Source organism: Eubalaena glacialis, chromosome 9 (genome assembly GCF_028564815.1).
Source record: "Eubalaena glacialis isolate mEubGla1 chromosome 9, mEubGla1.1.hap2.+ XY, whole genome shotgun sequence".
Lineage (NCBI taxonomy): Eukaryota > Metazoa > Chordata > Mammalia > Artiodactyla > Balaenidae > Eubalaena > Eubalaena glacialis.
The window spans coordinates 806,724-833,975 of NC_083724.1; the positions used below are offsets into that span (position 1 = coordinate 806,724).

The 27,252-nt window shown below is 51.1% G+C and overlaps 1 protein-coding gene across 2 annotated transcripts in view; it reads right to left on the reverse strand.

Moving 5' to 3' along the window:
- The window catches only part of CACNA1B (calcium voltage-gated channel subunit alpha1 B), a 180,723-nt gene that overhangs the window by 37,681 nt on the left and 115,790 nt on the right, over positions 1–27,252 (reverse strand). For both annotated transcript variants that reach the window (XM_061199517.1, XM_061199518.1), the window contains exons 21-31: positions 17,669–17,795; positions 14,797–14,926; positions 14,502–14,561; positions 13,137–13,243; positions 8,625–8,721; positions 7,278–7,438; positions 5,792–5,929; positions 4,837–5,038; positions 4,466–4,630; positions 4,040–4,150; positions 3,596–3,679 (exon numbers count right to left, since the gene is read on the reverse strand). In XM_061199517.1, coding sequence (XP_061055500.1) covers positions 3,596–3,679; positions 4,040–4,150; positions 4,466–4,630; positions 4,837–5,038; positions 5,792–5,929; positions 7,278–7,438; positions 8,625–8,721; positions 13,137–13,243; positions 14,502–14,561; positions 14,797–14,926; positions 17,669–17,795 — 1,382 coding nt within the window. The remainder of the gene's footprint in view (positions 1–3,595; positions 3,680–4,039; positions 4,151–4,465; positions 4,631–4,836; positions 5,039–5,791; positions 5,930–7,277; positions 7,439–8,624; positions 8,722–13,136; positions 13,244–14,501; positions 14,562–14,796; positions 14,927–17,668; positions 17,796–27,252) is intronic.

The window sequence follows — 27,252 nt, forward strand, 5'->3', positions numbered from 1 at the left end:
GCATAAATGTTTTAACGTGTATAAATGAAGGAATGTGATGCAAATATCCTTCCCCTGTTCATGGATTGGCCTTCCTCCTTTTGATACACAGAAACTTTATGTTATACAATTTTTTTCCAGTTATGGCTGGTGCTTTATATATATTTTGCTTAACAAATCACTCCTTATCGCAAGGTCTTAAAAATAATCTCTTGTATTTTCTTCTAAGAGTTTTAAAGTTTTTGTCTCTTATATTTAAGTCTTTTCATCCATTTGCAGTATTTTTGTGAATGGTGCGAACCAAGATCCAATTCCTCTTTTTCCCTGTACTAATTATCAGTTACGCCCACAGACGGTCACACACCGAGTTTCCACACGCGAGTGGGTTTGATTCCAGGCTCTTGGGCTACTCCACACAGTTTAAACTGCTACAGCTTTGCAGGAAGTCGCCTCCCTGGCACGGCACCCCAGAAGCACCTTCTTACAATTAAGTATCTTGGCTATTTGGGAGCCTTTGCTCTTCCTTATAAATTTTAGAAGCAGCTTGTCAAATTCCAAAACAAAGAGACAAACAAACAAAAAGAAAAACAAAATCATTGGTGTTTTTATTGAAATTGCATTGAATCTACAGATCAATTGGGAGAAACTGTCATCTCTATGACACTGACACTACTTATTAATTAACATAAGGTATAACTCCATCTATTCAAGTCTTGTTTAGCATCTTCCAATAAAGTTTAGTAATTTTCCACAAAGAGGTCCTGCACGCGTACCTTGTTAGGTTTGTCAGGACTGCTGGCGCCGTAATGAAACGCAGCAAACTTACTTGAGCAATCTCACATTTAATTCGTTTTAGATTATTCTGGATTTCATCCATAGACGGCTCGTCTTCATGGGCCGTGTGCCACCAGCCCAGCAACAACCCAGTGCACCGTGGAAGTGCTACATCCGGGGCCACACCTGGGCAAGACTAGAGGGCACCGTCACACGATGGCTGGCCTGGCCCCACACCGCTCGCCTCTGTGGCACCACTGTCTCTTCCTCAGCTCACCCCTCCCCAGCACATCATGGGATGATCACTAAAAGTCGAGGGAAAACTCCAACCTGGTTATGGAGGGTCTGGCTTAATATACTGGTGCAGGTCGCACCAGAGCCCCAGGCAGCGTCGGCCTGAAAGACAGTGGTGAGGCAGAGCTCTGGTGATGTGCCCGAGCCGCCACAGTGCGTGTGTGTGCGTGTGTGTGTGTGCGTGAAGTTGCTGGTGGTAAGGACCACAGGGTCCTAGGCAAAGGCTACAGCTTGGTCAGGCCTCTGGAGGGAACAAAGTTTGTGGCAGAGGCCACCTCTGGACGTGGGAATGGGCACCATGTGCAGGTCTAGGCATCACATGTTAACGTCCACCCCGGACACCTACAGCCGTAGGGACACGAAAACCCCATGCGCCTTAGGCTGTGTGGACAACAGATGCCAGCAAGCCGCCGTCCTCCCAGCCCCCGCTCGCACGGCAGACCCACAAAGGCAGTGACCGTGACGGCTGGGATGACGGCTGTGCCTGGCAAGGCTGATCCAGCCACGGCCACTACTGAACACCAACTCGCTGTGAGCAGAGACCACCTTTAGGCCCCTACAGGGAACCACGCCTGGAGCTGTCACTCAGCCACTTGGTGGTAAGTTGCCTACCTGAGAACCTTTCACCCGGAAACAACAGTGATTTGTCTCAACGGGGATCACTCATATCTTGGGTGCAGGCCTGCCTCTGCTGATGCACTAGCGTCAGAGATTTACCAACAGGCGATGCCACATGCCATCAACTCAGAGCAAGCGGAGGGCGGGCAAAGGAGCAGGAGACCCAGGACCCACCGGCATGTCACACTCCACATCACTCAGTAGGTGTCGCTCTGATAAAACGCTGAGCTGGCCTCTTACAGGCACAGAAGAGAGCTGGCCTGGTGGGGCACCTCAGCGGGTTTGCGGTGCTGCACTTCAGAATGAACTGACGGCCAACAGACATACTGGGTGCCCGACCGGTAAACCGCATGGATCCAGGAAGCAAGGGGCCAAAGCGGAGGTGGCCCCTGTCACCATGACTCCAGCAGCCCGCTGGGACTTTGTGTCACCATCCCCACAAATTCAGGCTAGGCGCATCTCGGGGTCCTGACTCAAACAGGCTGGAGACCACTTCCACTGTGCGACACAGGAAGGCCGTGGTGGCTCCTGTCGCTCTGGGTTCCCCAGAGTTTCCACGCTGGCCAGGGTGTGAAGGGCAGAGCTGCCCCTGCACAGGGGCAGGGAGGTCTGTCTGGAAATCAGGGGCCCCCGGGGACTTTCTAGAGGTTCCTGGGACCAGTCTGAACTGTGCCTGGACCATCACAGCAGCCAGAGCCACACAGGGTATGGCAAGCAGGGCCCGGTCCGCACAGCACAGAGGGCTGGGTCACCTGGCAAGACCAGCAACCAGAGCAGCAGAGGGCTGGCCACAGGTGAGGGGACCCCAGCGATGACGCAAATCCCCAGCACAGCAGCAGGTGCCCTGCTCCTCCTATCAACCCTCTTCTCCCAGAAGTCGTGACTAGCACCACCCTGAAGACAGCAAAGGGACCCGACGTGAGGTGTGGGCAGAGCCAGGTTGAGCCAGGGCTGCGAGCAGATGCCCCCACCCTGCACGCGGCCCTTCGCCCGCAGCAGCGCAGGCGGCCAGAGCTTGCTTCGCCTGCCCTCGGGGCACTCGGGTGTCTGGGAATCGACACCCCGGGCACAGCCTTTAGCCGAGGACTGGTGTGCACAGAGGTAAGAACTCTGCAGCTCTGAGGTGTGACCCACCCTGTCTCCAGAGCCCCTGGGGGATGACCCGATTCACCGGCACCTCTGGTCCTTCTCTCCCCATCCACCTCCCCAAACTTCTCTCCACGGGTTCTGCCTCAGAACATGTCCTAAGACATAACTTTTACAAGAACCCTCGCCTTGGTGTCTGTTCCTAGAGAATTCAACCTAAGAAAGATAAATGTGGTTTTTGCCATTTAATTCTAACTTAACGTGTTGTGCTTAAAGAATACCGCTTTATGACTCAGATTCTTTCAAATTTGTTGAGACAAGTTCATGTTCTAGCCCTCAGTCCGTTTTTAGATATAATCCATGTATTTTAGTAAGAATAAGAATCTCCAGCATGTGTACACACACACACACACACACACACACCCCACGTATATGTAAAACAAACCTAATACTTTAAAATATTCTAAACTCTTACTGGTTTCAGTTTGTATCTTTTTGGCACCAGTTGTTAGATGTGTACGCATTAGATACCCACAAATTTAGAAGATCCTTATCTTCCTGGTCACTTGTTACCATGGAGCTCCCAGGTGATTCTCAGGCCACCAGCCTGGAAGACCTCCTGGGAACCAATTTCTTATCCAAGAAAAAGCATTTGCCGAGAGGACACCCACCCCACAAACTCATCCCCACACTCGCCTCTGGAGAGGAGCTTCCATCTCCAGAGCTCGTGGGGAATTCTGCTCCGGAGGAGGAGCTAACACCATCAGGGCCTGGAGGCTCAGTGAGGGAACACCTCTGGAAGGAAACCACTTGGGGCCCTGCGGGGGCAGGAGATGCTACTTACCGCTATCTCTGTTACTAAAATATCAGTAATACTTCCCAACACAGTGACAAAGTCAAAGACGTTCCAGGCGTCTCTGAAATAGTTCTGGAGAGAAAGAAGGGCAGTTAGTGCTGGGGCCGGTGAGGGCTCTGCCAGACAAGGAGCTGCAGGAGGTGGCCTCTAGTCAAGAAGGCGGTGAGTGGACAGATGCGCCGCCTCAGGTGGGAGAGCACAAGGCCACGCATCCAGAGGGAAGGAGCCCGGCCCCACCCGCTTCCAGGAGCAGGGCGGGGGCAGAGGTGCGGGCAGACCCCGGCAGCCCCCTCCCTGAGGCCCCTCCGGGGTCACATGTGTTCTGGGGGTTCAGGGAATCCCCAGCTCCAAACGGTGGGCCTCCGAAGGTCCCCTGAAGAGGGGGAGCCAGAATGCAGACACCTAAAGGCCAGGAGGGGTCAAGGCACGTACCAGCACCCCGAAGGCGATGATCTTGAGCACGCACTCCATGGAGAACATGGACGTGAACACGATGTTCAGACACTTCAACATCAGCTCGTACTCGTAGGGCGCGTCATAGAACTGCCCGGGGAAGAGGTACCGTTGGCCCCAGGCCTGGCTGCCCTGAGACGCCCCACGGGGCCCACGATGACTTCCTGTCACACATGCCTGCTGCACGGGGACCCCCTCCCGGTTCCCCTTGTCTCCCAGAACCTTCTCACGATCTCAGCCCACGGACGACTGGGGGCCCAGCGTTGCGCAGGCACCCTGAGCTGACCAGCACTTGGGGCGACGCCCGCTCCCGCGCGTACCCCAGGAGGAGGCCCACCCTCCGCCAGGCTGGAGTCGGGTTCCCGCCCCACGGGCGCCGGGATCCACCACGCAGGCCCCACGCACCTTCATCATCAGCACCACAGTGTTCAGGGCTATCATAGCCATGATGAAATACTCGAAGGGCGGCGAGACCACGAACGTCCACGTCTTGTACTGGAGCGACTGCTTGTTCTGGGGCATGCACCGCGTCAGGGGTTTGGCGCTGATGGCGAAGTCGATGCAAGCCCTCTGCACAGGAAGGAAGCAGCAGGGGGAGCTTGGACCCTGCGGAGCCCCTGCACAGCCCCCGCCCTCGTCCAGAAGGCCTCCTCCGGGCAGCCCTCCCTGCCCTGTGCTGGCCAGTGGTTCCCACACAGAAGGGGAGCCCAGGGCCCCTGCCTACACTGCCCATTGGAGAGCCCGCGAGGAGATGGAGTGGGAGGGGAGTCGCCTACCTCGTTCTTCTCCAGGCTGCATTCAGACATGACCTTGTCCCCCTGCTCCTGGAAGGTGATGATGATCAAGGCCACAAAGATGTTGACGAAAAAGAAGGGGAAGACCACGAAGTAGACCACGTAGAAGATGGACAGCTCCATGCGGTACCCAGGGCTCGGGCCCTGCTCCTCATACGTGGCGTCCACCGAGTGTTTCAGCACCCTGGGCCAAGAACCAACGCCAAGCATCAGGGGAGCCCAGGAGGACATGGCCCGGGAAAGACGAGACCCGTGTCACAGGTGAGGCTTCTGCGGCTGAGCCCAGAGGCGATGCCATGTGCGGGCCGGGCCTGCTCCTCAGGATGGCCGTGGCTCCCAGCGGGGGCCTGTCCCGCCAGTAGGGCTTATACGCAGGGCTATTGGGGGGACCTCCTAGAGGATGCCTCAGTGTGCCTGAGGTCCTATCCCCCGGAGGAGAGGTGGGAGAGGTCCAGCAGTCCTGCGCTGCCTGGCTCTCTCCCACCTCACACCAGGTAACCTGCCCACACCCAGCTTCACCTGTTGCCAGAAAGCCTTGGGCTGAGCAGGGTATCCTGGCAGAGCATCGATCCTACCTTCTGAAGGGTGGTCTTCTCAGCCCCAAAGGAAGCCCCTGCCATCCAGTGTGGCACTGAACACACGCACCCCTTGGGCTCCCCTTAACTGCGGCCAGAGGCCAGCACAGGGAGACGCCAAAGGGCCCATCTTCCCCCCGGCCCCCAGCCACTAAACAAGGATTTTCAGGAGGTCACGATGCTGTGCTCTTGGCTTAATCTCCTCCTGCTCCCCAGGCTGCCCGCTCTTGAAGGGCAGGGCCATGGCTCACCCGGTAAGTACAAGAGCCTGGGGGGTATTTGCTTAGTGACGGACGCAGAGTCTGAGCTCCCCGCTCTGGCTGCCCCTCTGCTCTAGCCTGACCAGCCAGGGGGGCACTCACATGGGCCACCCTTCCCCCGTGGACACTGTGAACAGCGTCAGCAGGGCCCAGAGCACGTTGTCGTAGTGGAAGTCGTATTTCTTCCACTGCCGCGGCTGAGCTTCCACCTCCTCCTTCTCATAATCCAAATACTGGCCCCTGGGAGTGGGAACACAGAGGAAGTCAGAGGTTAAAGACAAAGGATCCAAATAAACCCCTGTGTCTGCGGTCAACTGAATTTTGAAAAGGGTTATCCATTCAGTGGAGAAGGAACGGTCTTTTCAACAGCTGGTGCTGAAACCACTGGGTATCTATAGGTAAGAAAATGAATGTGGGTCCCACCTCACTCCATGTATACAAATTAGCTCCAAATGGATCAAAGACCTAAATGTAAGAGCTAACACTATAAGACTCTTAGAAGAAAACACAGGGGGCCTCCGAAAAGAACAGATAAATTGGACTTCATCAAAATTGAAAGCTTTTTTTGTGCTTCAAAGGACATCATCAACACACAGAATGGGACAAAATATTGAAAATCATCTATCTGATAAGGGACTTGTATCAGGGCTATATTAAGAACAATTACAATCGGTTATAAAAAGGACGAACAACCTAATTTTAAAAATGGGAAAAAGATCTGAATAGACATTTTTGCAAAGAAGACATACAAATGGTCAATATGCACATGAAAAGAGGCTCCACATCGTGAATCATCAGGGAAATGCAAATCAAACCACAATGAGATACCACTTTATACCCACTAGCACGGCTATAATTACATTTTTAAAAAGGAAAATAACAAGTATTGGCAAGGATGTGGAGAAATCGGAACTCCCAGACACTGCTGGTGGGAATACAAAATGGTTCAGCCACTTTGGAAAACAGTCTGGCAGTTCCTGAAACTGATAAAGAGAATCACCATGTGACCCAGCAATCTCACTTCTACGTTTACACTCGAGAGAAATGAAAACACCTATCCACAGAAAAAGTTGTACACATGTTCAAAGCAGAAGTAACCACAACAGCCAAAATGTGGAAACAACCAAAATGTCCACCAACAGATAAATGAAATGGATCAGTACAGTGAGGTGTAACTTAAGAAGGAATAACATCTGACCATTAAAGGGGACGAAGCACTGCACAGGCCACAGCAGGAGGCACCTCCACAGCACCAGTGGTAGAAGTGGGGCACACAAGACCCCAGATCACATGATTCCGTTTACGTGCAGTGTCCAGGACGGCATCCACACGGCACCACCCTCCCCCTCGCTCCTCCCTGAGGGCGCCTCTCCTGTCTGCTCTGCTGGGGCCCAAGGCCTCAGGGGGACGGGGAAGTGCCTCCAACCCCGGGGCGGCCCTCTGACCTTTGGGCCCAGCCTAGATCTCGCGGGCTGACAGCGCACCCGGCAGTGGCCACGCTGAGCTCCCTAGGTGTGTGGGCAGGAAGGGCCTGTCCTGCCCAGGAGGTGTGGCACTGGGGACAGAGGGGCCGCCCTGCCCAGTTTACCTGCAGTCCCGCTCCAGCTCCTTGGACTCGTCGGTGCAGTAGAAAAACTTCCCCTTGAAGAGCTGCACCGCGATGACCGCAAATATGAACATGAAGAGCATGTAGACAATCAGGATGTTGAGGACGTTCTTCAGGGAGTTCACCACACAGTCAAACACCGCCTGGGGGAGGGTGGAGCCATGAGGGGCGGGGCCCAGGCCCGTGGCCACCGCAAGGGTCTGGACCGGGCCAGTGGCGTGTGTGGGAGCTGCCTGCGCTGTCCTCCTCTAGAAGGGTGACCCTGGACTGGATGCGGCGGGCAGGAGGGGCTGGAGAAGGCGGCGCAGGTGGGGGGGCCAGGTGCCGAGGGGGACCTGCCGCTGAGGCCGGGCTTAGGCCACTCTGCCGGGCCATGGGCTGACGTGGAGGGGAGGGGCGGGGCCGGGCCGAGGACCATGCCTGGCCCCTGCCCATTGGTGGGAAGTGGGATGCGGAAGCGGTGATGCGGAGGCCAGCTCAGGACAGGGACGTGGGGCATGTCCACGAACCAGAGGTGACTCCCGTCTGTTACCACTGCCCGGGCCTCCTCTCAGGGGCTCTCGCTGTTCTCCAGTGAACCTTTCCCTGCCGCCCTGGCCCTGGTTCCTGCTGGCTGTGCACAACGGCAGATCCACAACCATCTCCCGAGACCCCACCTGGCACACTCCAGACACAAGCAGCTGCCTTGGCAGCGCAGACCCTGCCCATCCAGCCCTGGAGCCTCCATCACCCCCAGAGCCGCCCCTTCACACACGGCTCTAAGCAAACTGCCTGCTGTAATCCCACATCGCTTCGTGTCTCCACGGCCCGCGTGTCCAAGCTGCTCCTAACACTACTGCGCAAAGTCTTGGAGGATTGAGTGAGTTTAAGTACAAGCTCAGCAACAATTAGATTGTAGCACAATTCTAAAGCCACACCCACACTTCAGGGAACCCCTGCCCTCCCCGCATCTCCCTGTGAGCCCACCTCTCTCCGCAGCCCTTCCCCCTGCACTACAGCTGCTGATGAAACCCGCTGTCCCATCGGGTGCCCCTGGGTTGAGGAAGAGAAGCCGTAAAGGACACTGCGGAGAATGAGCCCCCTCGGGGAGGGTCAGAGAGCTGAGAGCCCGCCCCACGCATGCGACACAGGGCCTCCCGAGTGTGGGGCCTCCCCTCAGCTCCGCTCATCCCCAGGCCAGTTACACAGGTGCACCCCACAACACACACCTACATGTACACATGTGCACATGCAGGCACACACACACACAATCTACATGTGCACGTGTGCCCACACGCACACATGAGCACACACACCGCCCCCCCCCGAGGCCCCACTCCAGACTCGCACCTTGAGCTTGGGCAGCCGCTTGATGGTCTTGAGCGGCCGCAGCACACGCAGGACCCTCAGGGACTTGATGGTGTTGATGTCTTTCCCTTTGGAGCCTCTAGAAGGGAGAAGCCACCCATGTAGACAGGCAGGGTGCACTCCTGTGCCCAGAGGACCCGGGGACAGGGCAGCCTCGGCCCTGCAGGCACCACAAGCCAGTGCATCTACCCCTACGGGCTGCCTGCCAAGGCCTCCTCAGAGTGGACAAGGGCCGGGGCCAGGTCAGCAGCACCTGGTGTCCAAGGAGAGCTGAGCTTCTGGATGGGAAGAGCCCCTCCCCCCCGGGCCATGTCGTTCAGCACTCCCACCCACCCCGACACCAGCTTCCTCCAGACACCATGCTGAGACCCCCAGTGGGAATAAAGCGGGGAGGCCGCGCCAGGACTGCAGCCCCAGCCGGGGCTGGGCTTTGACTGAAAAGGTATTGCAGGTCAAATCTGATGGCCATGTCCTTGGTTTGGTTTCCTGGCTTTGAAGGCTTTTGAGAGTTCAGTCTGAGACTCCTTACGAAAATTTGTAACAAAGCAGCCTTAAAAAGAACTTAAATGATCAGCCACTCTTCTCGCTGCACTTATACAAATAATCAGGCCAAGTTTAATACAAACAAATTAGTTTTACTGTGATTATCTTTGGTAAAAAAAGTGGGGGTATTGTAGAGAGAAAAAAATGTTTGTCCCTTTAGAGATATTAGATTCTAATCCTAATAATTATCTTTAAGGTTTTGTTATATACCTGTAAACTGAGCTGGATCCTGAATTCTTCCAGTTTCCTCAAATATCTGGCTATGACTTACCAAACTAATGTTTCCAATATTCTCCCACCTCTCTGATTTGAAATCAGTCAGAACAACGATTGCCCTGAAATCTCCCTGGAAGGGACTGCACCACGTCCTTCTCACTACCCAGATGGCAGTAAACTTCAGGGACTTGAACCTTGGATAAACATTTCGCAGCTGAAGAAGCCCCCGCATTCCCTTCTCTGGTCTGATCCCCTACACTGGTCTCTCAAGCCCTGGAGCAGAGAGGGGCAGCGGGCCACAGAGGGCCCCTGGGAGAGCCTCCTGCAGGCCAAGCCCCTGCTGGTTTCAGCAGGCTCCATGCTGGACAGCTCCCAGGTCCCCAGCGCGGTGAAGCTGGGGCCGCCTCAGTCCTGCTGCCCTGCCCAGGGACTCTGCACCGCCAGGCTGGCTGAGGCGAGGACCAGCTCCCTCCGTGCTGCCCCCACTTACCTCACCTCACCTGCCACCCACATGTCACAGAGAAAATCCATTTCCGAGCCTCCCTCAGGGATGAGGCCACCTCCCTGCCTGCCTTTCCCCACCCCCTCCCTCTGTGGGAACCCAGAGCCTCAGCCATCCTTCAAAACAAAACCAAAAACCCCCATCTCATCCTGTACAAATGCTGGAGACCTCCGAATCGAATTGAGAGGAAGAAAAGTAGCTGACGTGGACGTAGACTGCTTCGGCCCAAGATGACAGATCATGACTTTACACTTCAATCGTGAAACTCTCCTTTTCCTGTCCATTACTCCCGCGTTGGCACGGAAAGATCACACCCTCATCTTTATCTCCCAGACCATTACTAATGGGGTTAGCCTTTCAGACTGCTGGATTCGTCACCAAAGATTCTGACCTATCCCGACTATCTAGATCAGACTTGTCTCCACTCACTAGGAGACCCCACCAGCAGCACCCATCTTTGCAAGGCATTTAGGAAGGCTCTTTATTTCAGGGGAGGAGATTCTACTCCCACATACACTAAAAACCTGACTGATCCCTGGCTTAAATGGGTAAACGTAGCAAACGCTGTGAATAAATCCATCACTTGGTTTCAAGTAAATATGCACAAGGAGTTAGGTTAGGAGTAAATATGCACAAGATATGATCAGAAACCTCTCCTTAACTCTTGAAGACATTGCAGATTCCCCTGCAAATATCCTTAGACTCTCTGGTCAAAGTTGGTCCTAATAATAGGACAGCCCTTGGTTATCTTCAACTGAGCAAGGAGTTGTCTATGCTGTGGCCAACACTACCTACAGTACCTGGATTGACACTTCCGGGGAAGGTGAAAATCAGTTTCATAAGATCACTGAGCCAGCTACTTGGCTCAAATGCGTGACTTCTTCATGGGGTTTTTCTTTGATTGGTTTGGGTCTTGGGGACCATGGCTCCAAAGTACACTTCAAACATTAGGAATTATCCTGCTTATAATGCCCCTGATGTGTTTGTGTTTGTCGTATTCTCTCAAAAACTTTAAATACACGTTTGTAGCTGATAACCACTAAGTAAACGGTCTCCATTCTGACTGGAATGTCAGAAAAGCAGCAAAGAAAATGACCAACATAAGGATTATGAACCTGGAACTGTGATCCGTGAATGTCATAGGGATTAAGCAAACACATCATGATCTATGGATACCACATCAAAGATCAAAGCTGCAAAAACTACACAGCAGGAGCTAAGAGTGGTGCTAATGCCTGTGAATAAAAAATATTGCCTGCCATATCAGTAAACGAAGGATGTTGCAGCCATCAAGCCATCACATTACAGCCACCGGATGGTGAGCACTGAGGGAGCTCAGGATGGAGGCAGGATGCCCCCCGCATCTAGCTGTCAGCCACCCCCCTTCCCACGGGGCACCTCAGGAGACTCAGGATGAGAAGCACAGGATACTGGCCCAGATAGCTGAGGTACATATCAAAGGAATGATTCAATGAGCCCAGACTCTTGCATTTCCCATATAAAGAAAAGCACTAAATCCCTTAACTTGAGATGCCTGGTTTTCTTCAGTTAACAGTCATCTTTTGATATTACGACTACCTGGGCTCTGTTGCAAACACTCCTGTATATCCTGGCTACCCCCTGCCTCTTCGGAGCCGCCCCTCAGAGTTGTCTGAGACGCTGTGTCCCGGGCTCAAGTCCTCAGCTTTGTCCGCCAAATAAAACGTAACTCTCAACTTCTAGGTTGTGAATGTTTTTTTAGTCAACACACCTAAGATTTTGATCACATCTCTCAGTTGGGATGACAGTTTGATCAGAAGGGGAGAATTGTTAAAAAAAAAAAAAAAGAGGAGGGGGAGAGGGAGGGAGAGGAGAAAGAGGAAAAGGAAGAAAAAGGAGAAGAAGGAAAAATAAAAAGAAACAACAGGCCCAAAGTGGAGCCACTCGCCCCCAGGAGAGCGAACCAGGACTGAATTGCAGCTTCAGCCCTTCCCAGGAATGGAATTTCTGGACTTCCCTGGTCAGCACCAGTGTGGTAACCTTGCCTGAAACAATCCTTTCTTTTCTTTTGTTAATAATCTTGCCTGGCTCCCTTTCTATAAAGGCCTTCAATTTTGTACAGCTTCCATCGCGTACAGCCTTCCTACTTACTAGACGGGATACTGCCTGTTTCATGAATCACTGAATAAACCCAATTAGACCTTCAGATTTACTCAGTTGAATTTTGTTTTATAACAATAGAGGGTCGGAGATGCTGGGCATTTCAGGGAGGCGTTGTGGAAAGGAAAGAGCAAAAACGCCCTGTTTCCAGAGGAGTCATGTGGGAAAGTGCCTCAGGAGAGCCAACATTCTGGCAGCCACGGTCACGTCACTCCCACCCAGAGCGGGCACTGCCCTCCGGGCCCAGACGCCCAGCCTCCAGCACTCAGTCAGGATTCCCTGCTCACCAAAGGGGGGGCCACGCCCAGCTCCAGCCCCCAACCCGGCCCCCAGACGTGAGGCGGGGACATGTGGCCCTGGGGACGTGGCTCCGGGCAGCATGCAGCCCAGATGGTGGAGGGAAATGAGCGGAGGTGAGGCGTGGTGATGAAACGGCCCACGAGGGGTCGCGGCGTGCTGTGATGTGCGGACAGAGGGAAGGCATTACCCCATGAAGCTCCTACCGAGAGGCCAGCAACAGGAGACAAAGAGAAGAGAGTCAGTGAGGAGGCCTCCCTGTGGGCTCAGAGGTGACCCCATCCCTCCGTATCCGCGTCCATCGAGGGTCTTACTTATCTCTGGATCTCCCCCCACCACCTGCCCCAAATCTCCCCCCTGCTCCACCCGAGCACCCAATGCCTGCCTCACGCCCGCCACCGTGTAGGGTCTGAGGGAGCCAATCCAGGCCCAGCCACAACAGCGCTGAGTGCCGCTCACTAGGGAGCCACAGAAAATGGCGGAGACCCCCAGCTGCGCCCACCCACACTGGCTGACCAAGCAGGGCAGCCGCGTCAGGGCACGAAAAGTTTTCTGAAGGACCCGAGAGGCAGACACCATAAGCAGAGGCCTGCCTATCCAATTTCAGAACCATGGGGTGTGTCAGGGACAAACGAGCCTTGAGGTCCTCCCAGCCCCACAGCCCAGCCCCAGGCACAGAGGGACCGACGACAGACCGCCATGGAGGCCACTGGGCCCCTTCCTCCTTCACCCCCCACACTCATCACGGCTCTGCGGACTGCAGTCCAGCAAGAGTCAGAGCAGACCTGGGTACTTACGAGAAGGCAAACGCCACCAGGGCCCCACTGACCACAATGAAGTCCAGAATATTCCAGAGGTCCCGGAAGTACGCACCAGGGTGCAGCAGCAGTCCCAAATCGATCATCTTTAGGGCAACAACACACTTTAATGAGCAGAATATTTCAGAAAAGAAAGGCAGAGCCAGAGCCCAGAGACGTGGTCACGGGAAGGGCGCCTCTTCATGTCACGTCCCATCAGGGGAGGGGACACAGCCCTGATCATGCCTATCACGAAAGGGGACACGGCTCAGGTCACATCCTGTCAGGGAAGGGGTCACGGCTCAGGTCAAGTCCTGCCAGGGGAGGGGTCACAGCTCAGGTCACGCCCTGTCAGGGGAGGGGTCACAGCTCAGGTCACGCCCTGTCAGGGGAGGGGTCACGGCTCAGGTCACATCCTGCCAAGGGAGCGGACACAGCTCAGGTAATGACCTCTTAGAGCCTCAATGGGTGTTTGGATCTCCATGCCTTTGACCCCATGACCCTGCATGGTCATGACTGGCTGAGATCCTGCCTGGCCCCCAGCTCCTGTGGAGCCTGAGTGAGTCTCTCCTCCATCGCTGGGCTGCAGGCACACGCTGCCCAGAGCACGCCGCCTGCCAGACCCTCGGAGTGCCAGCCCCGTGCGGCGGGAGGAAGAGCTGCTGGATTCTGCGCCTCCCGCAGCGGCGTCTTAATGCCTCTGGGCCTCCGTGTCCTCGTTCGTAAAATGAAATGGTAACACCTCCCCCAGGAATTTGGGGGAGAACTGAAGCGAGTGCTCGCGTACACAGAAGCCACCCTGAGTCAGCACGTGGGCACCCCCCGCCCCCACCAGCTGCGCTGCCCACGCACCTGTGTGGAAAGCACAGGCCACTTGGCAACACCTAGAGAAGGAACGAAGGTCACGACAACACGGTCATTCTCCATCTGGGATCAAACACTAGTGAGTCCTCTACACCCACCTGCCGCGATCTTTGGGCCTTGAGGCCACCGCCCTGTCCCTGCTCTCCTTCCTCCAGCCGAGGTCCCGGCCACCCCCTCTGCTGAGACCACCCTGCATGGGCTGGGCTCACACCGCACAGTAAGGGAAGCCTGTCCCCTCAGCGAGAAGGGTCTCCATGAGCAGGTAGTGGAGACCAGGGCCAGCGCTTGCGAGCTCTCCTAAGGCTGACGTGATGCTGTGGCGAATCCTTAACAAACGTGGCCTTGTGTCTCCACAAGACACAACCTCTACCTGCGGGCTCATGTGCCCTCATGTCACCACACGTGTGTGCACGCCCAGGGCACACTTGCCACGTGCCTTCATCTCAGTCACGAGGGGGATGAGCAAAGCCCTGTGGTCACCAGGGCAACCACACATCTCACCTTTATCACCATCTCAAAGGTGAAGACGCCTGTGAAGATGTAGTCCATGTACTTCAGCACCTGGAACCAAAACGAAAGGCTTTTCTCAAAGGCGAGGCCAGAAGCTCGAGCGGGGGCAGGAGCCTGAACAGACCACCCGTCAGCCTGGGGCCTGTGGGTAGGGTCTGGGGAGGGGAGGGGAGGCCAGCGTCCCTGTGGGAGCGCACCCCTGCAGCGGCAGCCCTCCCTCCCGTCCCGGGCATGTCCCCGCTCTTCTGTGTCCCCAGACCCTCCACAGCCCAGTGGCAGCACTCACGTTGTTCCTGGGCGAGTCTGTCTGCACAGGATCCTCAGCGGCCAGGGCAATGCTGCTCAGGGCGATGACCACGAGAATGACCATCTCGAAGTACCTCATGGTCACGATGTAATGGCAGAAGCGGCGGAGCCTGGAAGGCAAAGCACGGGTCACCGAAGGCCCACGGAGGGCTGGGCTGGCCCCTCCCCGTAGGAAGAGCTGAGTTCTGGGACGTGTCCCTGTGGTCGGGAGAGAGCGGCCAGGTGACTGGTGGGGACCAGATTCCTGGGAGGGTAGGTGGCGGGAAGGCTGCAGAAACCCTGAGCAGGGCCAGCCCGCCACGGCTTGCAGGCCAAGTTGGTCTGGCCCGTTCGCTACATAAAGTTCCACTGGGGCCCAGCCAGGCCTGCTCGTCTACCTGCTGTGGGGCTGCCGTGCCCTGGACGGGCTTCCGGCTCTGCGGTGGGGGGGGAAGAGGCCGAGCACCAACAGTCCCGTGGAGAGCAGGCACCTCTCGAGCCCCAGCGCTGGGCGCGGTGCCCCCGTCGGAGCCGCCAGAGCTGCGTGTGTGCCCCTGCCCGCCTCCACTCACCACCATTCTGCTCTGTTCAGGCACATTCTGGGCTGGGACTCAGTGGTGAACAAGACACCAGTAAACATAAAGCAACAGCAGATGCTCGGGTGTTGACACACGCTACGACTCAGCAGGAGACAGTGACCAGGAGGCCAGCAAAGGCCCCGCAGGGGGAGAGTGAAGCCGATCCTGGGGGACGAGCACACGAGGCAGACGTCGCTCCTGCCACCTCAAGGGACGTGCTCACGGGAGCCCCCCTCCTGCCTCTGCTGGCCCAACCGCTGCCCACCAGCCCGTCCAACCTGCTCCTCTCGCCAACGCGGAGTGTTCCCAAGGACACCCACGTCTCTCTGTCCCTGGAAGGGACTGGACTTTATGCCTGTCTCCTCCTCATCCCGACCACCGGTGTCCAGCTCCAGCCCGCACACTCCCCGGAGCTGCCCTTCCCAGGCCCCCGAGAGACCTGCTGGCACTTCTCCCTCCTAATTGAGACGCTTTTCCTTCCACTTCCACGACGCTCCATCTCGGGCCCTCTTCCATCCCAGCCCCTTTCCTTCTGATCAACAGCTGCCGGTCCATCTTGTGGCTGAGTTTCCACCCTCGCTCAGACCCCCAAGTCCCCCGGCCATGTGCCACCTGCCAGCTGCCCCGGGCTCCACAGGGTCTGTGCTCACCACCCCCCAGCTTGGCCGGGCCCCCAGCTGTCAAGCAGAAACCCTGGCTGTCATCCTTCACATCTCCATCCCCATCCACATCTAATTTCCCATCAAATCCTGCAGATTCTGCCTCCAAAATTTCTCCCCAAACATTTCGCTCCCAAACCTCTCCACTCTGACTACCCTCATCAAATCACCACCTGAAAACCGCGGCCACCTACTAAACGGTCTCCCTGTCTCGTCTCCAGTCTTCCCACCAAAGGGCTCTGCTGAAGTGCAGTCTAACCAAGTCACCACTCACCCCCAACTGTTTACAACCTCTCAAGCTTCTTAGGGCTCTCGGTGTCACTTCTACTTCTCCACAGAACACACAACAGCGCTGTCTACCTCTGCGCTTTTCCATCCAACTGTTGTTAGCTGTTCTGAGCCTGATGTCTTTCACTTCTGGACCACTCTAAGTTCTCTCCGCCCTCCAAGAATACTGGTTCCTCCCTCTTCATCTTAACTCTTTACCCTTCAGGTTTCACCTGAGATCTCTCACCTCCTCCAGGAAGGCTCCCCTGACTCTCCCCACCTGCTCCAAGACACCAGACCTCCCTGCTTTACCGTCCACGTTGTACTCATTTGACGGACACCACCCGGTCGGTGCTGGAGGCCGAGGCCTTATCCGTCTCTACTGCCATCTTACTCCAAGCCCCTAGCAGAGCAAGCTCCCCACAGACGTATGCTGAAAGGAGGAACGTGGGGAGGATGGATGACGGGGGCTGGTGGAAAGACTGCTGGATGCCCAGGGCAGAAGGGCTGGCTGGACACGTGGGTAAAGGACGGAGCACGAGCTCCTCAGACCCTGCTGCGCTGCCCCCCTGGGTGGTGTGGTTCCGCCTTTGCTCTGCCTGCGTCTCTGCCTGGTGGGCTCTCACGACCCCCGCCACGTCTCTGTTCCAATCCCACTTCATGTCAGCAGCCCCCACCGTCCGCATCTCCAGTCCCCGCTTTGTGCTTCCTCTTAGCCCTTCCCTCCATGAACCATCTCATGTCTCCTCCCTAACGTCCTGTCTGCTGTCTGCCTCTCCACTCGCTTGTAAGCTTAAGAACGGACGGGGCCCTTGTCCGTTCTGCTCACGACCGCGTATTCCCAGCACCTAGAACGCTGTCTGGCACATGAATATTGGTTGAGCTAATGAAGGCAGGTGGACTGATGAGTGGATGAGACTCATGGTGGCGTAAACAGAGGGGAGAAAACGTGGACAGACACATGAGTGACTGTGACGCACACCTGCAGGCTCTGACGGAAGGTGGGCAGAGGGCAGCAGATATGCACGATGGATGTAAACTGGGTGCGTGTGTGCAGAGGTGAACTAAGGCTGCAGTGGGGGTTAAGAACAAGGCCCTGGGACCAACCGTCTGGGTTCAAATCCCAGCTCCGCCACCGAGATGGACGGGCTGTGTGTCTGGACACCGGCCTTCCCTGTGGCTTCGTGTCCTCATCTGCAAAGTGAGGTGACAGTCGTGTGTGCTTTGTGGGATGCTGTGGTGATCAATCAGGATATTAATACCCGTAAAGGGGCAGGTCGCGTCTAGCACACGCTGGTAGCGTGTACACGTGGATCATGGGCCACGGACAAGAGGACGGCACAGGGCACGGGCTGGTGACAAGACTCACAGGTTGGTGGGGCTTAGGCAGAACATGGAGCTGTAAGGCACGACGGGCCGGGGGCCGCTCCTCATCACATCATCAGCTTCCGCCTCCTTCTTCCCTTCTGCTTGGCTTTCCAGGTCCACGTTACCACCTGCAAGGACACGAGGCCACCAAGTCAGGGGTGTGGCTTATAAACCCACATCACGCAGGTCTCGCCCCGGGGCGACAGACACTCTCCCAGCTCCAACCCCACAGGTCTTCGTGGACCCACCCGGGGAAGAGCGTGCGGCTAAGAACACAGCTTCGCATGAGACCCCTCCGATCACAGGCAGGCCGCCACCGAGGCGAACAATGGCAAGGCCGTGCCGGCGCTGAGGATCTGGGCCGTCTGCCGCAGAGATCCAGAGACCCTTCCTCACCTCTCCCTTCACCAGGGTCGCTGGGGGAGCAGCGCCAAGCCTGGCGGGCGTCCCTGGCTGTGGATTTCTCTGCTTCCCTAGGGGCCATAAATCTAGATGTTCTAAGAACAGCAAAGCCGCCTTCAGCCCCAGAGACCAGGGCCAGTAGGTTCCCCCACCCCAGTTCAGGGCTCACCCCTCGAGAGAAGGCATCCCGGGCTGCCTGGTGAGAGCTCCCGCTGTCGCTGCAGGGGCTTGGGGCAGGGCCAACAGGGCAGCGAGGAGAGGGGCCGGCCTGGCCTGAAGCCGCTCTCCTGAACCTGCTGGTCAGGCCTGACCCGCCGCACAGGACCCGCAGAGGACACTGGCCCAGGGAGGACGCGGGCACTGCCGTCGCCCACACACCCGCTTGGCCCTTGTCCCTCGCTCTTCATCCCCCCCTTCCCTAAGGCCCATCCTCTGCGCTATCAGCACCCCCTCCTCCACTTGGCACCCACAAATCAAAGTGCCCAGGTTAAAATGGCTGTGACCACTGTTTTTAAGTAGATTTTGCTGTTCTGCATAGTATGTTTCTCACAACAGTGTTTCATTTTTAACTATCCTAATGTATGTTTCCATTCTTGCGGGTAACAGTTCCTGAGACCCCAGGGACGCCAGGGAGGACAGTGCAGTGACTTGGAGCCAATGCCCACTGTCCACCTCACTTTTACTTCTTGGAAGAAGCATAAAGGCAGAAATGAGGGAGGTTCCCTCCAGCATGTGTGAAGACGAAGGCTCTAAGCTTCTCCCCTGGCTGCTGGCCACTCTGAAGTCCTGCAGAGAACAGCCGTGCCAGAGAAAACAGCCTTGACCTGAACGTGGAACCAGCTTGAGCCACAGCAGCTACGATGCTTCCTAGACTGTCAGCTGCCACCACCCGGCACCATTCAATTCCCGGCTGAAGGCATAAACTATAGCATCTTCTAAGAAAGCAACTGGGCAATACTTATTTAAAGTAAAAAATTCTGTCTATTGATTTAATTTGTACAAAATTATCTCCTAAGGAAATCAAGCATGCACACAAACATCTGTATTCACAAAGGTGTTTGTTATATAAGTTCTTTTACAATAACAAAAACTATGAAAAGTATAACCATAGGAGATCGACTAAGTGTGCAATACTTACAGGAAGCATCATATTATGAATATTAAAAATGCATACAGGGCTTCCCTGGTGGTGCAGTGGTTGAGAATCTGCCTGCTAATGCAGGGGACACGGGTTCAAGCCCTGGTCTGGGAAGATCCCACATGCCGCGGAGCAACTAGGCCCATGAGCCACAACTACTGAGCCTGCGCGTCTGGAGCCTGTGCTCCGCAACAAGAGAGGCCACGATAGTGAGAGGCCCGCGCACCGCAATGAAGAGTGGCCCCCGCTTGCCGCAACTAGAGGAAGCTCTCGCACAGAAACGAAGACCCAACAAATGCATACAAATAGTTTAAATGACTTATCATAAGCTTTAAAGAAGAAGCTTATGATAAGGTAAGTTAAAAAAAAAAAAAAAAAAAAAGACAGGCTACACACTTGTATATCCCAGATGGGCTCAACTATGAAAAATAACATATACAGGGAGAGAAATAACACCAAAATAACAGTAACTGTGGTGATCTCCGAAAGGCTTTCTGATAATAATCTTAATTCTCTTCACTATACTTTTAACACTAAAATTTTTTTTTTCTGTGATGAGCATGTGTAACTTTTAAATTAAGAAACATTTATTATTTTAAAACCACAGCTTTTCAGACTCTTCCACAATAACAATTAAGCAAACCCAAGGACAAGTAAACTGGGAAAAAGGAACCAATATACACTGAATGAAGAATTTTTCTGCTCAAAAGAAGTGGAACAAAGATGCCAGAGCCTGGATGGAAATATTTCTCCTGAAATAGATTTACTACTACAACAACAGCAGAAATCATCAATTAAGTCAAAACAGACCAGGAATAAAGGGAGAAGATCAAAAGGAGAACTACAACAGACTAAGGAAATATCCTGTTGGAAGCTGTTTAAAAAAAAAAAAAAAAAGACTAGACAGTAACAAAAATTAATTCATTGAAACAGAAGACAATCAAGCCAGATGGCCAGATATGGGGGAGGGGGGTGGATAAAGAAAGGAACAGAACATTCACTGAAAACAACATGTGCCCGCCTGGTCCAGGTGCTTTATTCTCACAGCGGCACTTACTGGCACGTCTTATTACCTCCAGTTTGCAGATTAAGAAACTGAGGCTGAACGGAGGAATTACACTGTGGGGACATTACCGACCACAGCTGGGGTGAGGCAGGAAAGCTGAGTGAGGCACCACATTAAACTGCGCCCTCTAGGGGACCGAAGGGAGACCAGGCGGGTGGTGCGCTGGGCTTCCAGGAAAGCACAGCTAAGTCCTCTCTGACAAGAACATCCCTCATCTGGCCCACAGAATCCCCACCGACCAAGGCAGTCATTTCCAACTTGAAGAGAACTTAAGCCTAATGTCCCAAGGCATCCACCATGTACAAAGAATTTCTCTCCTATAGCTATGTACCATCCTTGGGAGAACTGAAAAAGCAACCAAACAATTCTTTTTCTGTAGGGCTTGATTATCAAACAAAGCCCACTTCAGAAAGGGTGGATTACGGTCAGTCATACATGAACCCAAAACAAAAAACATCAGCAAACATACAAGGACCAGAAAACAAACATCACCCCCATACAAGGTGGGTGAAAGACAGCAGAAACAAGTAATATATATATATAAAACCCCCAATGGACTTCAGATATAAGTACCTTTAGATGAGGACTATAAAAGAACTAAACATAAATATGTAAAGAAATAAAAAAAAAAATGAGTCTTTAAAAAATGAACAAGCAATAGAAGTCTATAAAATTGACCCAGCATTTCCATGGCCTACGACAGAGAGGCTTAAAAAGGACTCACCCTCCTACTAAAAACAACTATAAAAGCTGAAAAAAATACATAACTGTTTAAAGGCACAGGGAACCAGCTGACACGGACAGAACCTGAGAAGCTACAATCCTTGGGAGAAAGGAGGCACGAGGCGACCCCTGTGCACATGGGGCCATTTTCCCATTTTTAGAAGCAGAAAGCAACACGCCTACTGGGAGGAGGAGTAAAAGACTGGAGTTTGAGAATGACACAGTGTCTGGGAATGAGGGGCAAAATCCCAGAGAGGAGAGAAGGGCAGAGAAGTGAGTCCCTCTGTCGGTCCCGATTAATTCCCCTCCAGTCACTGCTGCACAAGAGCAAGACAAGGCTGGTCTCTGCCAGAAGCAAAGGGCCTCGAGGAGGATGCAGGGCTGAAGACTTGATACTGGGTGCAAATGCAAACAGAGATTTAACTTCGCTATCATTTTGCACTCGGATTGTTCTTGTTTTTGTTAGTGTTCTGGTTAAAGAGTTGCATATCTTGAATAATTTGCTCTTAACCTTACTTTTTCTACAAGGCCTATTATTTTCAATGCATGGCATTTTCAGAAATGCATACATAATGTTATAGCAGGAAGGTCTGTACTTCAGGAAGATAGAAAATGATATTAAAGGAAGGTCTGCAATGTAAGAAATTGGTAAATCTATCAGTAAATAAACACAGTCTCTATAAAGTTGTTAGGAAGGAAGAAGATTTTCCTCTACGTTCCTACGTTCTTCTGACTGGTCTAAGAATTAAACTGACGTGAGATTAACAGGAGAAAATCAAATTTAACTTCGTACATACCGGAACCACACATATGTGAGAGGTTCAGACAGAAGGGTAAAACGAGGTATATACACCACCTTAAGCTAAGGAATGGTCTAGGAGCCTGGGGCTTCCAAGGACAGGAGGGTCATTCATAGGACAATATAAAAAAGGGCAGGTTTTTGGTAATTAGATGCTTGCCCTGCCAAACAGATGGGGGCCACTTAGATAACATTTATCTCTGGTACTAACTCTTTCCTGGGAAAAATCCCCAATTTAAATTCTTCTAGGTAGTTAAGGGAGGGGCAGTTGCTTCTCTTGAACCCACAGGGACTCGACTGCCCTTAGCTCAAAATAATCCTCATGCAAAAGTGACACATTCTGGGGAGGGTTCATCCTGAACGCCTACAAAGTCAGAACAATAATAATATCTATTTTGTGGGGGAGAAAAGGACTAAAATGCTGGATGCTAACAAGGAAGCTGGGGGAAATGTGATTGCAGCTGCTGTTCTAAGGTCTTAGAACTTAATAAAATAACTATAGATTTTGTTATGCATGCATGATAGAATTATAAGGATAACCACTTTAAAAAAAACAAAAATAATTCATAGTTTATAAATAAATAAATAAATAAATATAGAGGGAAAAATGTGACACGAAAGCAAATAAACAACCAATTATTCAATACTAAAAAGGAAGGAAAGGAGGAAAAAACATAGGAAAAATGGAACAAATGTCACAAGTCCAAGTAAACTAATCATCACAATACATACAAGCAGACGGAACCTGGCTACTGACTGACACAGCTCATCCAGATGGAATTTTTTTAAATACAGTTACACATATATAACTGTTAGTTTCCAAGAGACAAGCCTAAAATCGAGGCCACATCAAGGCTGGAAGTCAAAAGATGGGAAAAGATACACTTGGCAAACGTTCATTAAAAAAACAAAATAAAACAAAACTCAGGTATATATTCATATCAGAAAATTACAATATAAGAAAAAATCATTATTAGAGTTAACGTGGGTCAGCATAAGATGACAAAAAGTTCAGCTCCACTAAGACACAGCAATTTTAAATATACATAAAGTGGCTTAAAACATGGAAAGCAAACACATATATTTTAACATAAGCTTTTTTTTGAAAAAAAGAATAAATAAAAGAAAAAGCCTAACTAAAGAGAATCAGAAACACATAGTTACTATTTTAGAAACATACACAATAGTACTTGGTCACCTGTTAGAATGTTTCCTATACTGAACTGCATGTTTCAAACTATTCAAAATAACTGCATTAAATATAGAAACTTAAAAAAAAACATACATACACACACACACACACACACAAAGCAAGAGCTGACAGATCTACAGAAAGAGATTTCAATGCACCTCTCTTAATTATCGATGGGTCAGTGTGGCAAAATATTAGTGAATATATAGAATATTCAGCAACACAACTAACAAACTTGATTTAGCAGACAAATGTAAGAAGCCAAGTGTTCCCCAAATTAGAGAAAACATAGTCCTCTTAAGCATACATAAAACATTTACAAAAGTCGACCATATGCTAAGCCATAAAGCAGTCGTAAATCTCTCGTCTCAAAGAAGACCCTCATGCCGGTCATGCCCTCTAATCACAGTACAATTAAGTTGCAATTTAAGGCAATAATCAGAAACCAAAAGATTAATTAAGATTTAAATTTTACAATTGGAAATTGAAAAACAGACGTTAAATAGTTCATGGGTCAAAAATTATATATCATAGGCAGTATAAATGTGTCTACATAGAAAACAGCAGAAAAATTATTTAGAGTAAGAGAGTCTGTTTGGCAACTCTGGCTGGACACAAAACTGAAGGACAAAAATTGCTTGCATTTCTACATGGTAGGGGCAAAAAATTTTTAAATACAATTTTTTTAAACAATACTATTTAAAAAACAGAATAAGTAAAAAGACAAAAGAAGGAATTTGGGGCAGTGAAACTACTCTGTATGATACTATAATGACACAGGTCATTATACATTTGTCCAAACCTTTAAAAGGTACAGCAGCAAGAGTGAGCCCTACTGTAAACCTTGGACTTTGGGTGACAACGGCGGTTCATGGAGGCTCACTGACGGTAACAAATGTACCACTGGGTGGGGGAGGCTGACAGTGCAGGGGCAGGGAGCGTACAGCAAGTCTCTGTGCTTTCCATTTAATTTTACTTTGAAACTAAAACTGCTCTAAAAAAAAAAGACAAAAATACAAAATTTTCAGGGTAACAGAAAAGAGATACAAATATAAAATCTAAGTAGTTAGGTAAAAATCCTATAATCTTACATTTGAATTACAAATGCCAAAAGAATACATGGTATATTCTTCTTTTAAAAAAAAAAAAGAAAAAGTCCTAAAAAGCCTGAAAGCAGTAAAAATCTAGTAGCAATGACCATATTGGTAAATAATACCATTTCTCACCAAAGGAACCACAGCCTCTCAGATCAGGTTCTACAGAAGCAGACTATGAGATGAGGGTCCATGTGCAAGTGGCTGACTAAGGACGGACTCCCAGAAGGAACTGGAAGGGAGCAAGAAGGCAGACCAGGGCCGAGAAGGGGGCCAAAAGAGGGGGCGGCTTCAGATAAAGTCCTGCGACAGCGTCAGCTGCTCCTTCAGGGGACCCTGGGGTCTGACCCAAGCCTCAGAGTTGTCAGACCTGAAGCCAGAGGGCTGGGCTTTCACCTCCCGCACTCCTGTGCCTGGTGAGGGCCACCTGGGGGTGTCAACCCTCAGGGACTTCCACCTTCTATCCCCCACGTGTTGGGAAGCACCTCTAGTGGTCAAGGGCAGCCCTCCAAAGAGGAGCTGAAGGTGAGGCCACTGGAGGCAAAAGGACCCTGAAGGAAGGGAAGGGAGATCTGGAAAAACAGCAGGTGTCCAGGACACAGGTCTCCTTGGAGAAATGGCCGATTCCAGGTCTGGGCAGGAAAGGTACACAATGATGCTGGAACGTTTTGTCACAGATGAAAGCAGAAAGCTGTCAAAGACAACAGGCTGTGAGAAGGTAAAAAAGCCAACTTTAAGGGGCTCCCACTATCCAGAGACAGGACAATTTGAGCATCAGAACTAACAGTGAGTCCAAAGGACTGAAACACACCAAACACGTTAAAATCCAAAGATTCATAACAATAATTTTGTTAAAGCTCTCGATGACTGTATTTGGAGTTCCTAGTGTACCAACTCGCTATTTTGAAAACTCATATGTAAAGGGACGGAATTAAGCGTGTATCTTGCTAATACAAATACAAACTGTATTTCAGGGTAACCAAAGAGTTGATGAGGGAAGTTCTTCTTTATAGAAAATGTCAGAATAATTAATGCAGAGAGCATGATAGAATTATAAATTCACAACTGTGCAATGCCAAATAAAATCACAGATCTGGGTGACCATCATCAGTGCCTACTAGATCATTAGGGGAAAGGTTGGTGGAGAACTTTACAGTGGATGGATAGGGCTCTACCCACCGATCAATCTTAACACTGCCCAAAGGAAAACACTAGATGGTACGTGGCTCCGGATGGAACGTGAGATGAAGCACACAGCCAGCCACCTATGAAGCTTCCCCAAAGAGTTTTAACCTGATCACAATCAAGATCTGCGGTTCACAAACAAGGGTGATTTTGCCTCCTAGGGATACCTGGCAATGTCTGGAGACATTTTTTTTTTTTTTTTTTTTTTTGGTTGTCACAACTACAGGGTACTACTGGCATCTAGAGGGGAAAGGTCAGGGATGCCGCTAAACATCTTAAAACGCACAAGACAGCCACCACCAACAAAATTTCAATAGTGCCAAGGTTCAGACGGCCTGTTTTAGGATCTAAATATCAGTTAACAGGAGATACTGAGGACAGAGAAATGTGTTAAATGACACCATGATGCAATCAACCCAATCCAGAACGGTTTACAGTTTCTTCAACAAATAAATGGCATGCAGAAAATAGTCACAGAGTAAAACAGATGTAAACAGATTAAGCTAAGTCAAATGAGCAAACCTTGTTTGGATCCTGATTCAAACAGATCAATAGTAATAAGCTACTTTTGAGATAACTGGTAAAATTTGAACTTGGGATAGGTATTAGATAATACTAAGAAATTATTATCAACTTTGCTAGGTGTAATAATGCTATTGTGGTTGTTAAATCCTTAATTGTTAGAGATGCTTACAGACACAGTTATACCTAAAGTGATTAAAAGGAAAAAAAAAGTGAAACATGATTGGCAAAATGTGGATAATTGCTTTGAGGGTGAATGGCAGCAAATAGGGGTTCATTATACTTGTGTCTCTACTTACACTGTTTCGATTTTCCATAATAAAAAGGTTTTTATGTAAGCAGCCATAGAGAGAAGAGAGAGCCACACAATGGAAGCATTTGGACTAATGATTAGCTTCTCTACAGAAACAGCAGGAGGCAGAAGACAGTGGAATAGTCTCAAAACACAGAGAGGAAATAACTAACCAACTAGAATTCCATACAAATTGAAACTACTGTCACAAACAATGGCAAAAAGATTTTTCAGGCAAATTGAGAGTATTTACCACCATCAAACCTCACTAAAATAAATTAGAAAAGATGTTCTTCATGCAGAAGGAAAAAAAAGCCAAATGGATGATCTGAAATACAAGGGGTGATAAAATACAAGAAAAAAAAAAATGAAATCAACAGGAAAAAAATTTTTAAACCAATAAAGAAACCTTTGCCATTTGGAAATTCAAAATTGTACTTATGAATAACTAATAGATCAAATAATAAATCATAATGAAACCTGGAAAAAGATTTAGAACTAAAAAATATGACATTTCATAACTTGTAACATAAAACTAAAATAATTCTTAGAGTCAACGTTAAAGCCTTAAACACCCTAGCAAAGTAGAAAGGCTTGTGTCAGAGCTGAGTATTCAACTAATAAATGGGGAAAGAGATTACAATAAGAAAGCAGAAGAAAAGAAACAATAAATAAGAACATAAGGACTTCCCTGGTGGCACAGTGGTTAAGAATCTGCCTGCCAACGCAGGGGACACGGGTTTGATCCCTGGTCTGGGAAGATCCCATATGCCGCAGAGCAACTAAGCCCATGCACCACTACTACTGAGCCTGCACTCTAGAACCCTTGAGCCACAACTACTGTGCCTGCGTGCCACAACTACTGAAGCCCACTCGCCCTAGAGCCCGCGCGCCACAACTACTGAACCCACGTGCTGCAACTACTGAGCCAGTGTGCTGCAACTACTGAAGCCCGCGCACCCAGAGCCCATGCTCCGCAACAAGAGAAGCCACCGCAATGGGAAGCCCACACACCGCAACAAAGAGTAGCCCCCACTTGCTGCAACTAGAGAAAGCCCGTCTGCAGCATTGAAGACCCAATGCAGCCAAAAAAAAAAGAACTAATGAAACAGAAAAAGATATGATAGAGAAGCTCAAGAAGGCCAAAGTTGAGACTTCAGTAGCCTATTAAA